This window comes from Neolamprologus multifasciatus, chromosome 13, assembly GCF_963576455.1.
Source record: "Neolamprologus multifasciatus chromosome 13, fNeoMul1.2, whole genome shotgun sequence".
Lineage (NCBI taxonomy): Eukaryota > Metazoa > Chordata > Actinopteri > Cichliformes > Cichlidae > Neolamprologus > Neolamprologus multifasciatus.
The window spans coordinates 4,669,782-4,686,402 of NC_140451.1; the positions used below are offsets into that span (position 1 = coordinate 4,669,782).

At 39.9% G+C, this 16,621-nt stretch overlaps 1 protein-coding gene across 1 annotated transcript in view; it reads right to left on the minus strand.

Moving 5' to 3' along the window:
• Window positions 1-947: 947 nt before the first annotated feature.
• Window positions 948-16,621, minus strand: part of birc6 (baculoviral IAP repeat containing 6) — a 121,317-nt gene continuing 105,643 nt past the window's right edge. Inside the window, 5 exon segments of the mRNA XM_085181988.1 lie at window positions 948-2,176; window positions 5,068-5,202; window positions 12,145-12,333; window positions 14,760-14,837; window positions 15,411-15,572. Coding sequence (XP_085038114.1) covers window positions 1,997-2,176; window positions 5,068-5,202; window positions 12,145-12,333; window positions 14,760-14,837; window positions 15,411-15,572 — 744 coding nt within the window. The 3' untranslated portion in view covers window positions 948-1,996.

Sequence of the window (16,621 nt, forward strand, 5' to 3'; positions counted from 1 at the left end):
TCCAAACAGGACCTGAAAGAGGTGCTTCAAGAACCATTTGCAAGCTAGTTGCCAAACTTGGTATTATTAATTGTTGAGCACACAAGGTGTGTTGCTCAGATAAAATGTAGGCAGTATCAGCTTCTATATCAGGGGTCTTAAACTCCAGTCCTCGCAGGCCTGAAACTTTTCCACGTGTCCCTGTTGCAACACACCTAAATACAATTAAGTCATTAGGAAGACTCTATAGAACCTGAGTGCATGCTGAGGTGGCCATTCAGCTATTTGATTCATGTTACAGCAGCTCATGAGTGAATGAACATAGTGCAAAAGTACTTTTAGAAGTAGATTTTTCCAAACACTTACATTTACTTGAGTGGGGTTAGGGGTTGCCACTTCAGCATGCACTAAAGTTCTATACTCTTGCTAATGACCCAATTTTCCCAGGGGTTGCACCTTTATAGCACATACAGCAGGGAGTTGTGCACCCCTGGCGTATGTGCTATTAAGAGCTGGACTTGCCCAGATCACCACAGAGGAGTGTCAAAACCAGCCAGTAACATAAGCTACACCCTTGCATGTGCTGCAGTCAGTTCCCCTTTTTTCATTTGATTTTTCAAACTTCTTTCTTCAATGACTTTTCAGTCAAACTTATCAACAAGTCTGCATACCAACCTGTAGTTTTTTTTAACTAAATTAGGCAAAGATACCCTAGTAGAGAAGAACTGGAGGTTTCATTTGAAAATTCTTCTCTAAATTCCTGCTTTTTGGATCTCAGCCCAGGTTTTCCTGAGTAAGCTACTCAAATCCCCAAGTTTTCATAAAATGTTCTGAGAATCTCAGACTCCCTATTCGACATGGTCTCCAGTTGTTTTCCCCCAACACGCTTTCTAAATCATTCGCTCTTTTCGAGTAAGAGATGTCCTGGGAAATACAGAGGAAAAAAAAAAAGCATTCAGTCAGTCACATACTTTCAAGCTCCATTTAATGTCCTAGCAAAAGGAGAATGTGACTGCCCTAAAGAGTGAGTAAAATAGAAAGTGCATTTTTTTGTTCACTGGAGTTCAACATAAAAAAGATCAAAGCAGTTTCTTTTATGTCAATGGAGCAGAATATTCTTAATTTTGTAGAAATAGCAAAAGAAATCAGTAAAATCAGTTGGGAGCATTTGGTGGTATGGTGTAGATCAAAGGCACATCACAGCTTTGTATCTCACTGGGGATTGTTGCACACGCACAGAAAACACACATACACATGCAAAAGCCTTCGAAGTACATTGCCCCTGTGGCTCTGACGCAGTCTTGCTGTGATCTACAGTCATGTCGATGGAAAGCGGTCATGGAGGAGTTCTGAGAGGCAACAAATGTTTATCCAGAGCATGGTGCTTTTAATTTGGAGCCTGTAAAAGGGATAACATAGCATTTAAGAATGTCCATCTGAACCTTATTCAAGTGGATATGATCCTAGAGAACGCAGACGAGCATGAGCAGAGGGGCTTTTTTAAAAATCTCGGATTGTGTTACCTGTGTGTGCGTTTTTTTGTGTTTTTTTAAGGATCCTTAAAGACCAGTATATCCTTGGTTACAACTGTTCTTGCTCTAACAGTCCAAAAGAAAAAGAAACGAACATTCAGTAAACATTCTTCTCTTAAGGTAGTTCCCTTATATAATCTGTAATCTTCCTCTGCCGTGTATACATAAACAAGTTTAATAACATACCAATCAGTGGTTATTTCACAATTGGAAAAAGCACAAAATGTTTACACTCCTTTACAGGTAAATAAAAGTTTCTGTCAACTCTTTAATAAAGGCGTAGCATAGATCAGAGTTCCTCTTGTCGCCTTCGCGTCCCCTCGTTCTCTGCTATTCTATTTAGACCTTTACATACAAATATGGACAAAGTGATGGCTCGTGCTCTGAAGCCATCAAGTCTATGAAAGAGGAGGAAGATGATAAGGAAGAGGAGGGTAAGGGCTGGAGATGCTGGAAGGGTAAGGAAGGGGGCAGGTGGGAAGGGCTCATAGCTGGCCCTCACTGCAGTGGCTGTCCTGACTGCCACCGGGCTTTTCTGTGTCCTGACTGGGTAGCTCTTTGAGGATGAGGGCGCTGCTCTTCTCTGTAAACTCATCACCGTCGGGCTCCAGTCCGTCAGGGCAGGGCAGCTTCAGGAGCTCCTCTCTGAGCTGAGCTGTGTGTCTCTGCACAAGAGATGAATCAGTGTTAGAATCCTGGTTATTTCTTTGGCCTTATTTTGTTTTCCTACGTCTCACGTGAAGAGTTCAAAGGTGGCTATTGTAACATTTTTGAAACCATTTGGGACAAAATTTAACAGCGAAACAAACCCGAACAACAAATCGTGACATTCATATTTACGTTGAAAGAGGACAATGATGAAAAAATGATACCAGAGTCTTGGTACTGAAAATATTGAGAAAGAGACTTTTCCAATAAACTGCCACTAAAGTTGTACACCAGGGATGGACCAATGTTCTAATGGGTTTATGCCATGATAGTATCTGTGGGGACACAGAAAACTGCAGTACCACTCCTTACGCCATCAGCTGCTCTGTGTTGGTGCTATGAGAATGAGAGACTGTGCCTCTCATTGTTAAACATCTGTCTTAGTTTCTGGAAAGGTTAAGTACCACCAGACACTATCGACTCCTTCTCTAACCATCTGGGTGGGCAAACAAACATTTAACCTGCTGAACAGTTTTTAAAAACTATGCTCACATCAGAGTTTTTTGCTGCCATTTTGCTTTCACTTGGAAACAAATAACTCACATCTTTCAACAGACAAATATTTTTGTGTTTAGGGAAAGCTGGGTATCTTGTCATCGTGAAAATAACAAACTCATTACCACCACTGACGGGCCTCAAGTCAGGCCATTATGCTCCAGCTGGCGCACCGGAGCAGCAGACGGCTCAGAATGGGGTTTCGGGAAGCAGATTTCAAGATATTACTATAATTCTGTGGTGGTTATAGCAAAAATACCACAGAGGAAGAACAGCAAATGCAAAAACCCCCAAAAAAACATGAGCAACAGCTTTGCTTGTGTCAATGATGAAGTGGATTGCTCACGCCAAGTAAAAGATAAGCATAATGACCCGTTTATGCTCACTGCTGTCACCACATTACAATTGCTGGTCTGCAGCATGATCTGCTGTCATTTCGACTTGCCGTGGACCTTTTATAACTACCTCTTGTAACTTGTGGCACATAGAGTGAATGGGCTGGGGAGGCAAAAGTGTGATTTGGCTGGTCCTTTCGGTTATTTTAGTGATGTATCAAATCGGAGCTCAGAGACTCACAAAATACAGAGTGGGAGATGCTTTGTCTGAGCTATGACACCTGTCACCCAGAACAAGTGTGCAGCAAGTCTGGCTGGAGTGAATCTGATCACCGTGAACTAAGCTCCATGTACATTTTATAGTTTACATGTCTGCGAGTCATCTAGAGTCCACTTGGGTCTGACATACATAAATTTTGTTTTTAGAAATTGAGCAATGGTCTCTGAACCTGCCAGTGTTTCTGTGACCGCAGAGAATTTAGATTATAATGCACCAACTACACACGGTACTTAAAGCAGACTTCAACTGCCTATATTAGTAACAAGTACCCCTGCTTTGTGTCACCATCTGTCCGTGACCTAAGAGTATAATCCCTGCTTAACAGTCATTATGGCAGAAAACAAGTTGCGAAGGAAAAATAGTAATTGTTAGAGCAGTACAAATGAAGACAAAGAAATGTGAAAAAAGGAAACAAAAATGAGTGGAAATGCACAAAAAGCATGATCAATGACTGTAGTAAGGACTTCTATTACTTTTGAATCTCTTTTAAAATCTATTTCACTACAAAGAAGCTCTGACTTGTGTCCTCTCTGCAGCAGGGGCTAAGCTATAGTTTCAACAAGTACATAAATAATAAGCAGCTCAAAACATATTTGTAACACTGCCCCTAAACAAAGCTTTAACATATAGATGTAAATCTAAACAATACATAATGCCAATTCAATATCAGTCAGTTTTCAGATAACAGTGTATTAGTGTTGCTGTAACCTCTCTTTCTTTTCTTGCTATACTACAAAATAAAGGCAGAAAATGAAGCAGAACCTGTCATTTTCAGCCATGTAAGCTTCTTATTAAATAGAGCTCATTGTTATTTAGAGAAAGGACTTGTTTTGTGCAGCCTCAGTTTGCGGGTGGGGGTTACAGTGTTACTTTGTGTGCGTTAGAAGCTCCTGTTTGTCTCAAAAGGAAGTCAGGTGGGGACAGGAATTAGGCTGGCCGAGTCCCTGTCCCCTGCAGGTAGCTCACTGCTTATTAGTACGACATGCAGGAGAGAGCTTACATGCACTGCTGCTGGCTAGCTAACTCTGTAAAGCTTCATATCTGAAACACAAGGCCTGGCATCATCCAACAGAGTGTGAAGTCAGTGTACAACAGCAAAAAAGTGGTCAAAAAAATCTGTAACCAGGATGTTTGTCAGTCTCTTATTATATCAGGATTCTCCTTCTGAATGTAATGTCACAAAATCATACTGTTCCTTGATCAACCCTAGATTTCAGGGGAGCGCAAAAGGAAGTGTATAAATGTGGTGGATATATCGTCATCATGATGTACGGAGAAACTCAAGCATACAAGTGAAGTGAAAGTGAAAGTGAAGATCTTTATCATTTTAAACATTTTGAGGTTTGGGTGTTTATTAGCAGCAATTTCCTCGCTGACATCATTACTGTTCTGCTGGAGCAAATGCTGAATTTATCATGTTCTGATAGGTCACTTGCCAAAGTTTGCAGTGTTAAAAGGTGAACTAAACCAAAGTGGATGACACTAAATTCAGTAACTGACAGCAAAATTGAACAAATATTGTATTAAACGTCAACACACTTCAGGATTCACATAAAAAGAGCTGGCCATCCACAAATTAAAGAGCTGCTGCTCTTCCACTAGTCTGCATATCCAAGCGCCCTTGGGACACTTAAAGGCATGGAATAAAGTCTTGCATGGATGGATTATAGTAGAAACGATAGATTTTTTGAGTACCCAAAGTAGAAAAGAACTATGTAAGTACTGGCAATATCTTTACCTTTAAAGCAGCAGCATGATGGGACATGGTGCGGCCGACCCTCTTGTCGCTGCTGTACTGCTGGATGTCAGCGATCCACTCCTCACACTGAGACATGATCTCCGTTCTCTTCAGGTAGAAGTGTTTATGGATCACCTGCAAACACACAACAACACCATTTATTCAAAAGAGAATAAACTTTATTATGAAACTGTGGCGGGGCGTGGTTTACGATGCTGCTGCAGGTGCGACCGACTCACCTGCGCGGCATCTGCAATCACGCCTCGCTGGCTTAAGTTTGGAGTTTTGGTGAATGTGGTCGATGTTGTTATGTTGAGCGGGCAGCAGGAGAGCTGCAGCTCTGTGTGTGTGTGTGTGTGTGTGTGTGTGTACAGCGACCAGTGAAATAAAAACGATCAAAACGTCACTGGGTCTGCCGTGTGTGTTTACAGAAACATTAAAAACATTTAGCACATTAAGAAATAAAAAACAAACAAACAAATAGGACTCCAACCTACTGATAGCTACCTGGGTTCTAACACATAACTGAAACAACGCATTCCACCACAAACGACGCACACTCTAGTCTCAAGAGTCAGGCTGATATTATTTGTGCAACACGGCTTGATGTGAGCCATCTACACACAAGTCTCTTGCTTCCCTGCCCCTACAGTCAACTTCCTAGCAACAGTCGCCATGGCTGTGCTATCAGTATGCAGGGAGTGTGGTGCTAGATGTGTCTGTAGCTGCTATTTGTTGCTATTGGAGGGAGGGGATGAGTTATCATGGTGGCTGCTGATTTGCTGTTTATTAGAGACAAAAAGCAGAACAGGCAGCAGAGGGGGTTTAGGGAACGCTTTAATCCATCTTTTCTTTCTACAACTCCCTCCTCTCTCTCTCCATCTCAATTCCATCTTTTCCGCTCAAATGGTATAACTTAAGTATTTCTTCTCTTATCTGTTTTAGGCAAACCAAATATCAAATATCAAGAATAATGTTGGAAAATGTATATATTCCATATAGATACAATTTCTAATCAAGTACTTCCTAATAGTACTTCACCCTATTTTTGATGCAGATAATGTACTTTGCCATAATTTAGTGATTCTTTTTAAAATTGTAAAATGTAAATTTAACATGCTGTAATATTATACATCTACACAAGCATACTTCACAGGCATTCTCTTTGTCCTCAACAGACACACATCAATGTTTTAACATCCAACCCCATGTTAACTACACCTGACAACCTGCTGCTCCATAATTCAAGCATGTACTCTATAAATAGTAAGTCACAACACTAGACTCTCAAACATTCTTGTACCAAAAATCAAATATTACCTTTGCCATTAGAGCTTTTACATTTACACAGCTCAACAAAATTGGTGGTAGGAGAGTGACGACAGTACTCCCTCCAAAACCACAATATGCAGATTTTTACTGGTTTACTGGTTATGTGGTGAATGAATATCAATATGAACTCCATGCAAATAAACACTGCACAAGCTTTAAATATTCAAGACATTTGTAGATGGGAGATTATAGTTTTCTCACAAGGTCACAAAAAACCATTTCCCATTGAATATGTTCAAATGATTCTTACTTTCATATGGAATGCAGCCGTCTCACCCAGTGTTCACTGTCTTTATTGGCTAACTGACTAAAATGTCATCAAAGTGTCACCTTCCTATGTCAGGAATCTAGGTGCTGAAGGTTATCCCGTATGAGAAATGACATGTTGTACTTAGGCAAGTTAGAGACGCGACAGAATCTGTCTCAAGACAGATCAGCTGAGCTGCAGCTGAGACCACCGTGTCAGAATACAATACTGCATCTTCAGCACCAAAGAGGAGTTTTACAAGGTCGCTAGTCAATGACTGACACGAGTCTCGCTCTTCAATTCAGATATGGTTGTCCTCTTTTCACATAAATGGACTCGACTCCCTGCTCAAATGAGCATTCCTCCCTGTTCAGAATGTGCACATCATCACTGAAACAATGACCACTGGCCTGTAAGGTGTAAACAGATTATGTTTACACGCTTGCCTGGTGAGGTAGCTCATCTGAGTTGTGCCACCTGCTTAGCCAGAGGTCGTTTGGTTCCTGCATGTTTAATTCACTATATTACTTTGTGCTGGAGCACCAGATCCTTGGGTTGGACTAAAGTTTGGTGATGTGTGCTTTAGGGTTTAAAAGCCACAGAGATGTGTTTTGAGGAGAAAAAAAAGACATCCCAACATTCCTGACACATTCTCAGTCGTTCCCCTGTCCTGGATTGCCTGGATTATTTTTAGGTATCGTCATAGCTGTGACAAAGGTGGAATAACAACCTTTACTCAGGGCTTTTTTGATACGATATTCTTCTGTTACCCTGGGGATAGTGTTAACTCTGTGTTGTAGCATTCTGATAAATCCCAGTTTGTGCTTCAATGCATGAGAGTCAAACCTCCAGTCAACCAGCTGGAACACTCTGTGTCAATGTCTGCCTCAGCTGAGGACATGAAGGTGCTAAAAGGTCAGTGGTGAGAAAAGCACATGGGAGTACCTCACCAAGCTTCATTAAATTTCCTTGCGCCTAACGTGTGTTATTGCTCAGCCGTGTGGCATTGTCAAGTCCTACTTATGTCTCCTCAATATCTTTTGCTCCAATACTCCATTTCATCTACTAGATGTCACAGATCCATCTTTTACATTTAATTTGAGCATTTACTTCTGTATAAAGGCCAGAGGGCTTTCTACTGTTTCGCCTTTAAATGTCACTAGAATACAAGCAACACTGATTGTGGATACATGCCAATTATGTCCTGCAACATAATTTCCTGATTTCCTGGGACTCTGCGAAGAACATGGAGAGGAAAGGCAGTTGGTCATAATGATATACCTGTGCAGGAATGAAGAGGTCTAGGAACAAAAGGCAGAAGATTTTTTAAACCATACTGTTTAACAATTTTGGAGATTGAGAAGATACCTGCGGAATGGAGAAGAAGTATGATGAAGCTGACTTTCAAGAATGAGGGTGATGTGCAGAGTTGTAGTAACTAGAATGATAAAATTGATGAACCATACCAAGAAGGTATGGGAAAGAGTTGGTGAAGCTAGGTTGAGAAGATAAGTAACAACTGGTGAGCAAAAGTATGGCTTCATGCAGAGAACACGTTAAACATGGTATTTGAGAGTTTTGATGGAGAAGTACAGAAAAGGTGGAAGTAAACAGAATGTCAGGAGTTGCACTGGGTCTGTGGAAAGAATGCCAAGAGAGGAACTTGGGGATTACATCAGAGATGGGTCTCCTCTTGTTTGAAGTGATGATAAATGAGGTCTGCCTGAGCAGAGTCTCTGTGGACAATTATGTTTGCAGATGACATTGTGATCTGTAGTGGACATAGGGAGCAAGTGCAAGAGACCCTAGAGAGGAATGAAAGTCAGCAGAAACACAACAGAATACACTGTGAATAAGTGTCAGGTCTGTGAAGGTTCTCAGTCATCCAGGTCATCGTAGTCAAAGGAGCTTGCAAAGAAAAGCGTCTGGACTTCTTTAAGTTGCTTGAAGACGTTTCACCTCTCATCCGAGAAGCTTCTTCAGTTCTAAGGTCAAATGGTGGGGAGTCCCAGATTTCATCCCAGATGTCAGGGGTGATTTGTGACAGGAGGACAGACTGTAGTGAGACCTACATGGTCTATGGCTTAGAAACCGTGGCAGAAACTGAAGAGCCTAAGATTTCCATCTGGAGTGACCAGGATGTACAAGATTAAAGATGAGCATATCAGAGGCATATCAGGTTGAGTGTGTTGGAGACAAAGCCAAGGGTGAGATTATAGTGATGGTTTGGACATGTATAGATGAGAGACAGTGGATATACTGGACAAAGGATGTAGAAGACAGAGCTGCCAGCAGGAAGAAAAGAGGAATGTATGGATTATTGTATGGTAGGAGGACATTCAGAGGGTTGATGTGACAGAGGATGTTGTCAGGGATAAAAAAAAAAAAAAAAAAAAGAATAAACATAACAACAACAAAAAAAGATCATTGATTTTATACAGTACAGTTTTCTAAAACCAAGCTCTACTTTTGTGAAATCAATGTGAAATCAGGCATGTTACTCACTATGATGGTTTAAGTCAAATCTTTGGGCATGTTTGCTGGATGACTGTGTACATAAGCATTTCCATAGTCATAAGTGTTACTTTATGTGAGTACAAGGTATTTTCTGTCATTTCTGGCCATTTGATAAAAAAAGATGAGTACTGGGTACTGGTACAGCTCACCCAGTAGAGAAGACGACTCATTTACTAAAATGCCGGTGAAGAGTCCCACGTTGGTCTTTTTGGCATGTCTTCTACTCTCTTTCCTGTGCACTCTCCTGAGCTACAGGGTGGCTGTAGCTCAGGAGGTAGAGCAGGTCACCTACTGATCGGAAGGTTGGAGGTTCGATCCCAGGCTCCTCCAGTCTGCATGCCAAGTATCCTTGGGCAAGATACTAACCCCAAGTTGCTCTCCGATGCGTCCATCGGAGTATGAATGTGTGTGAATGTAGTTAGATAGCACTAAGTATAGATAAAGTGCTCGTGAGAATGGGTGTGACTGGGTGAATGTGGCGTGTTGTATAGAGCGCTTTGAGTACTCCGGGAGAGTAGAAAAGCGCTATATAAGAATCAGTCCATTTACCATTTACCATTACTCTCAAACTGAAACATGTTTTTCTTGTAGCAGATGTATTCTATGGTAATGTTACTCAAATTGGGGTTGAACAACCTTTTTTAAATTAAAATTTCAATACGACAAAGAGCTTTGTAAACCTGCACTGAGTCTATTAACAATGTGAAACTTCAAACCAGGGTGATGCCGACTCCACCAGATATGATGCCACAGGTAATTAACATTAATTTAGCAAGTTAGTCAAACCAATCAGGGTTGGTTGTTATGCCTACTGCATACTGATTAGTGGTGTAATATTCATCTAGAGGGTCTGCCAGATTAAGCTATTACAATCCAAATAGCCTTAAGTGGTAGGATGGTAATAAAACCCTCCAACACTAAGCTCGTACTTAAAACCTACACTCTGAAGATGGAACTCATCTTTTATGGAAGAAACTACTTGGTTAGAAAGCTTTAGCTCGTGCATGTTGTTAAGAAATGCCTGAAAATCTATTTTGTTTTTATTGTTATAAATTCTAATGATAAAAGAAGAAGAAAGAACAACATCAAAAGAATATTAGGCAATTGGAAGCATATTGGAAACACCTGAATGAAAATGACAAGGAACATATGATGGATACAATCTCAATAGATCCAACTGATGGCAGTATAAATTATTTGAGATGTTGAATTTGAAGATGAAGTATTTCTGCCAGAGAAATGGCTAGTGTGTCCCAAAGCTTGCCACTTCTATACAATTTTTCTGGCACCTGGCAAGTGTGACTTCACACACAGTGACACTCTTGACAGAGCAGAGGGCACCAGGGATGGATGGAATTGGTCTACTGTGTGGTATGTAATTTTTGTATGATGCATTAACAGGCAGAATGTGTGATTTCTCAACTCATACTGGTCAGGTTAATGGACCCGCCAAACGATGAATAAACACCAAGCCTCTGGTCTGTCCAATGATGTCCAATTATCCTGAACATTTACCAAAGGAGAGAAATGCATCTTTAAAGCTGAAAGCTCATTGCTAGCTTTAATCATTCTTACTAGAAGGACATTCAGAGGATGTCCTTTTAACATCAACAACAAAATGTAATGTGTTCTCTCTTCATCATGCTCTGCCTCTCTAAACCATTTAGTGAAATTGGTCCAGGTATTTTTTTAAAAAACAAATTCAACTGGAGACAATTTGGTTTTTACTCGAATGAAGAAATTCTGAATATGTTTAATGCATTTTTTGTATGAATTTCCAATTTGAATATACAGGTCAGGGACATTTCTAACAGTTTTCATTCTTTATAAAGCAGAAAAAAGCACAAACATCATTTCTGAATTTCTTTTATTTCTTCTCCTGAGACGGGAAAATAAAACAGGATTCCAACCCTAGCATCCTGAACAGATTGTTCATTATCAGTATCGTTATGTCCATCCCATTCATGACTAACATTTACTCCACATTTCCTCAAGCAAGAAATTTTTATGTTAGTAAAGTATAAGGTAAAATGTGTGGTCGCCTGCCATATATTTATTTAGATTTGTTCCATGTAGTCTGTTTTTCTCATGTAGTGTCATCATGATGATGGGATTTTTTCCCTTTTCTCTCTCTGTTCATTTCTCCCTTTCTCATTTTCATCTCTAAAGCACTCCTCTTCCTTCATTTTGCTTCCCTGACATTTCTGAATGAGCCTGCTTTGGATGAGCAGGTTGAAAGATTGTTATCTTCCCCTGCACTATCCGTCTCACCACAGGCCATTTAAAACATCGCAAGGAAATCAAAAAACTGTGAGGGAGAGAGGGGGGAGGAGAGGCAGGCCCACCTCCAGATGCTGCGATCCACCAAGAAATTCTTGTGAAAGGAATTTATTTACTTATTTGTTTTTAAATGGCTCTTGGGGAAGAGAGGTTTTGTTTTCGGTTTTCAAATGTGATGCTGAGAGGCATGTAACCAATCTACTACGAGGATGAATCATCCAAAATGTTGTATTGACTACAGAAGCATAAAGGAAAAATAAGATTTAGTATAAAAATACATAATAATAAATAGAAGCACGAGATCAAAAAGTAAATTAAGCTGTCTGGGTTAAAGCAGTTGCTCAGTACCTTGATGCGAATACCAGGGTTAATACTCAAACTGAGTCCAAGTCTACAAATGTTAAGGGGCCTGGATCTGGGGAGAAATCTTTGGATCTGGTGTCAGCCAGCAGTTTTCACGTTATTCAATATTAGCGGCTAGAACTGGGTTCAGGTTAGAGTTGGGTTTTGAGAATTAGTTGTGATTTTTAGCTTGGTGTTAAAAACAAGAAAATATGGCAACTGGTCATCCAAACAACATCAAAGTCGACACTCACCTGGGTCCAGTTTTGGTGTGGTTTTCCACCAGAAGGATTTAATAATAAAAAAAAAAAAAGCAACTTGAAGAACAAGGTTTAAGTCTAAAAAACAATGGTCCCTACCTCTTTAAAGCATGGAGAGGGGTTGCGCATTTGCTCCAGCATGGCCCACTTGACAGTGGCCTGTCGGATGTTGCCGTCGTATTCCCGAGAGCTCTGGGTGCCACTGGGAGTTCCTCTAGATCGTTCATACCCTGGCTCATTGAAGTAAGGCTCAGCCACCAGGATAAGGGACTGCACTGACACTAGCACCTGGTTTGCAAATTAAAGGAAATATGAGAAAAAGTGGAACATGTGATTCAGGATTTTAATTGCAGGCATTATTATCATTATTATTATCGTCATTATCATTATATTTATTATTATTATCATTATTATCATTATTATTATCATTATTATCATTATTATCATTATTATCATTAATAATAATAATAACAACAACAACAACAACAACAACAACAACAACAAATAATAACAATAATAATAGCTTAGTGCAGCTTCCAGATAAGCTAGGAAGAAAAAACATAAAAAAACAAACACATTTTAAGATTTACAACCAAGTTAGGTATAATCCTGATACACTGACAAAATGAGCCTGAAATCCCCTCAGTGTCCTCAACATATGAATTGATCTTGGCAATGGTGGACACTTAAGAGTCTGACAAAAGCAAGGAATGTTTTGGCCCCATAAAAATACAGCCTTCAATATATCTTTATTAACAGCTCCATTAATGCCTCGGCCTGTCTCAAGGAGACTAAGGACGTCTTCCTGCATTGCTCTGTCTGTTCCAAGCCACTACATAACCAACAATGACGATGTTGTGATTGGAGGCCTGCCTGCTGGCCTGAGCCACTGTGGAGCTGGATGAACTTGAAAATGCTCCATCAAGTTGATACCAATGACCTTCAATTGATACAGTCTGCTCCTCTTAAACTGGGCTGCCTAATTTCAGAGCCAAAATCCACTCCAAATGATGACCACTTTATTCTAGCCAACTCCGGTCTCCTTTTCAACATATTTTCCAATATTGATCACACATTATAATCAAAAGACATCCATTCATTGATTCATTCTCTTCCACTTATCTTTGTCTCAGTCAAATAATGATCTGAGGGATGTGTTAACATGTCATGTTTAGGGACATGTGTATTTATCCATAGACAATGTAGCAGACTGAATTTAACACAAGAAATTAGCAAATTTAGCTAGGAACGGAGTAAGATAATTATTTGGTAAGATATCTTGAAATAAACAAAATCTAGGCTTCAGCAAAGTCCAGACAACTGTACTGAGCTAAATAAACTCTAAATTAGCTTCGTAGCTGTTCTTCTTTTAACGTTTTCTTCATTAATTTGAATGAAACCTGTCCCACTTAAAAATACAGGGTGGGCCATTTATATGGCCCACCCTGTATTTCCCCTGTATTCCTTCCCACCAAGGAATGGCCCACCCTTGGTGGGAAGGGTGGGCCATTCCCATTTTATTACGGTGTATCCATATAAATGGCCCACCCTATACAATGAGATTCAAGTCCAAATGTTTTTCCTAAATAGAAACTAATGGTTCCAATTGAGAAATATTAATTTTATAAATTTTGGGACACTGATGGCAAACAATATACAGTTAAAGAAAAGTGAAAAATGTTTAATGATACATCACTAGGAGGGCTAATAATAACTATGCTAGGTTTGAGACTTAAAATAAGTCTTTATGTGGATTACTCATCATTGTACTTTCTTGAATAACAGCTTTAAAACACACTTTGTTTCAATACAGATTCATATGGAGCCCATATATAGTCGTATGTATACATGACCCCCTGTAAAAACCCCTGAGCACATACGTTTTTGTTTTTGTTTCTTGCGGTGATCACACTGTTCTTAGTTGCTAAAGTTCAGCTTGTGGAACACTGCTGCGCTTGTCAATGCCAGTTCTCTCAGAGAGACCAGTAAAAGGGCATTGGATGACACCACTGGCAGGAAAATTTTTAAAGTTTTTAAATTTTAAAATTTACCATTTTAATTTTCAGATTTATTACTGCTTTGTGAACTTGATGCTGAAAGAGGAGTACTGGAAACAATACTGTCACTGGTATATGCACACACATGAAAGAAACACCAGTAAATTCTTCTAGCAAGCAAACACATCAAGAAATAAAGACATGCAGACATCACCCTTTATTGCTAATCCTATTTCAAAATGAATGATATCGAATTTTCAGTTCATCTACATCTGATTTTAGAGAGGCATCTTTATGTCTACATCCAAAGAAAAGTTTAACAAAAAGGGGAAAAAAGAAATAAAATTAAGATTAGAAACATTTCAGATTAAGAGTCTACAAAATCAAGTCTAATGACAGATGGCATCTTGGGCATACATGCCAACTGATTGCAACTTCCAGATGAGTGATGTGTGTAAGCAGGCATAACCCAGAGGCTGAAATGATAGTGGTTTGTGTTTGGTTTATCAACACCCACACAGTCATAAAGAAAAATAATAACAGAACTTTAAAAAGAATCCTTCATGGTAGCTGTCAGAACCCCAGGGCCATTAATACAAGGTTCCTGGGGCTGTAATGAGAGGGGAGTAATAAACTATAGCCTATGACACAAAGACTGAGACAGAAGCCTGCTGATCCATTGATACAGGTGATTGTTATGATGGAAAACCATCTTACCTGTAAAAAGCTTGAGGTCTGTGGGTTCCATTTCTCTTCTGGTCTCCCGTGCCATGTGTTGAGGATACTTAAACAAACCTGATTAATAGAAGACAAACACAAAACATTATGTGCCAAAATCCATGTGTATTACCAATGTTAAACATACAATATTTAAGTCCAGTAGATTTTTGTTACCCCTCTCTCAGACTTAATATAGGATGTGGGCAAATTGTCTGATCTATAGAGTGGTTCAGATATTCACTGAAGCTTGTTTCAGTGAACACACACACACACACACACACACACACACACACACACACACACACACACGTATGCAGCAAAGTGCTCAACCATCTAATCAGATTATCTGCACAGCTTGTTTCTTTTACTTACAGTACCAAAATTCTGAGAGCAGAAGAGTACTTTTTACTCCTCACAACTGTAGACACCCAGTTGAATAAGCACTGCTGCAGACTGGCAGGCACACAGCCCCTCCTCACAGTAACAGTTTAATGTACAAAAAAAAATATCACAGCAAACTTGGTGAAGCATCTTAATGATAGAGGAAATTTTATAAACGTTACGTTAGTAAATTATTTGTCAGTGAATTGGTTGGCAGATTTTGCAATTAATACACATTTTAAAAAGAAGAAAAAAAAATACATTTACTTTGCCATCATTGTAGAGGTTTGGGTTAAAGCGCACACTGTGTCCGCCAGTGGTCTCCAGATTGACCAGAGGTGGTGAGTTGGGATAGTCTTGGGGAAAATAAACATCAAATTCGAAACAGCCATTGGCATATGGTGTGTCAGCTGGACCAGTGATGAGAACCTATGAAAACAAACAAAAGGGAAAGCTTAAATACAAACAGCACAACAAAGCTTAGTTATCAGCTTAGTCATTATCACGCTGAAAGAGGGTTAATTGTAGAAAGGTGAATGTACTGATAACAGTAAATTTAGATTTTAACAAAAGTGCAAATGGCAAAAGTTTTAATGGAGAAATGGCGCAGACACAGCTAATGCTGTTTCACAGCTGCAACAAAGTAATTACAACTCCTTGTCCAGGTCCAAGTCATAGGGGCTGCTGTCACACAACACAGTTAATAAACATAGACAAGGGCAGGGACATTGACTGACCAATAAATGAACAACAAGCTCTCTTTACCACAACAACAAGGATATTGGCTGATAACACTGACAAACAACGGGGACAACTAAGCAGTCACTATGCAATATACTGACAACAGTTGACATACTGTGCCATAGACCATTGGGCTGCTACATCTCATTAATGAGTATATTTCATTGCTCATTTATACATGCTGTATTTACATACATACACATATATGCATACATACATATTAGGGGTGCAACGATACTCGTATCGATATTGAACCGTTTGATACAGTGCTTTCGGTTTGGTACGCATATGTATTGAACAATTCAAAATTTTTAATTTATTTTATCAACTTTCCTTCTGATGGTGCTGTCTGTGTTGAGCGCTCAGTGGATCTGCGCTCGACAGTGCAGCCTAGGCGGAGTAGTCGAACGCAGATTCACTGAGCGCAGGGCAAGCTAGCGAGACAGAAGTTAAGCTCTCCTTGCAACATGGCAAATTGAACCTCCCCCACCCTCATTCAGATCTGGCGTTTGGAACTATTTTGGTTTTCATGTGACGTATGACCCTGAAGGTAAGCACGTCATGGACAAAAGTAAAACAGTATGTTGGATGTGCCACGCAATGCTCAATTACATGGGTGGGAACTAGTGTGTTAGCGCAGTTAGCTTGTTAACGTGTTGGCCGTCCAGCCCCACGAACGGGGCGATCCGTGGTAGCTCGTTAACGGAGATTTGCCGTGTTGTGGCGTTAACGTCATT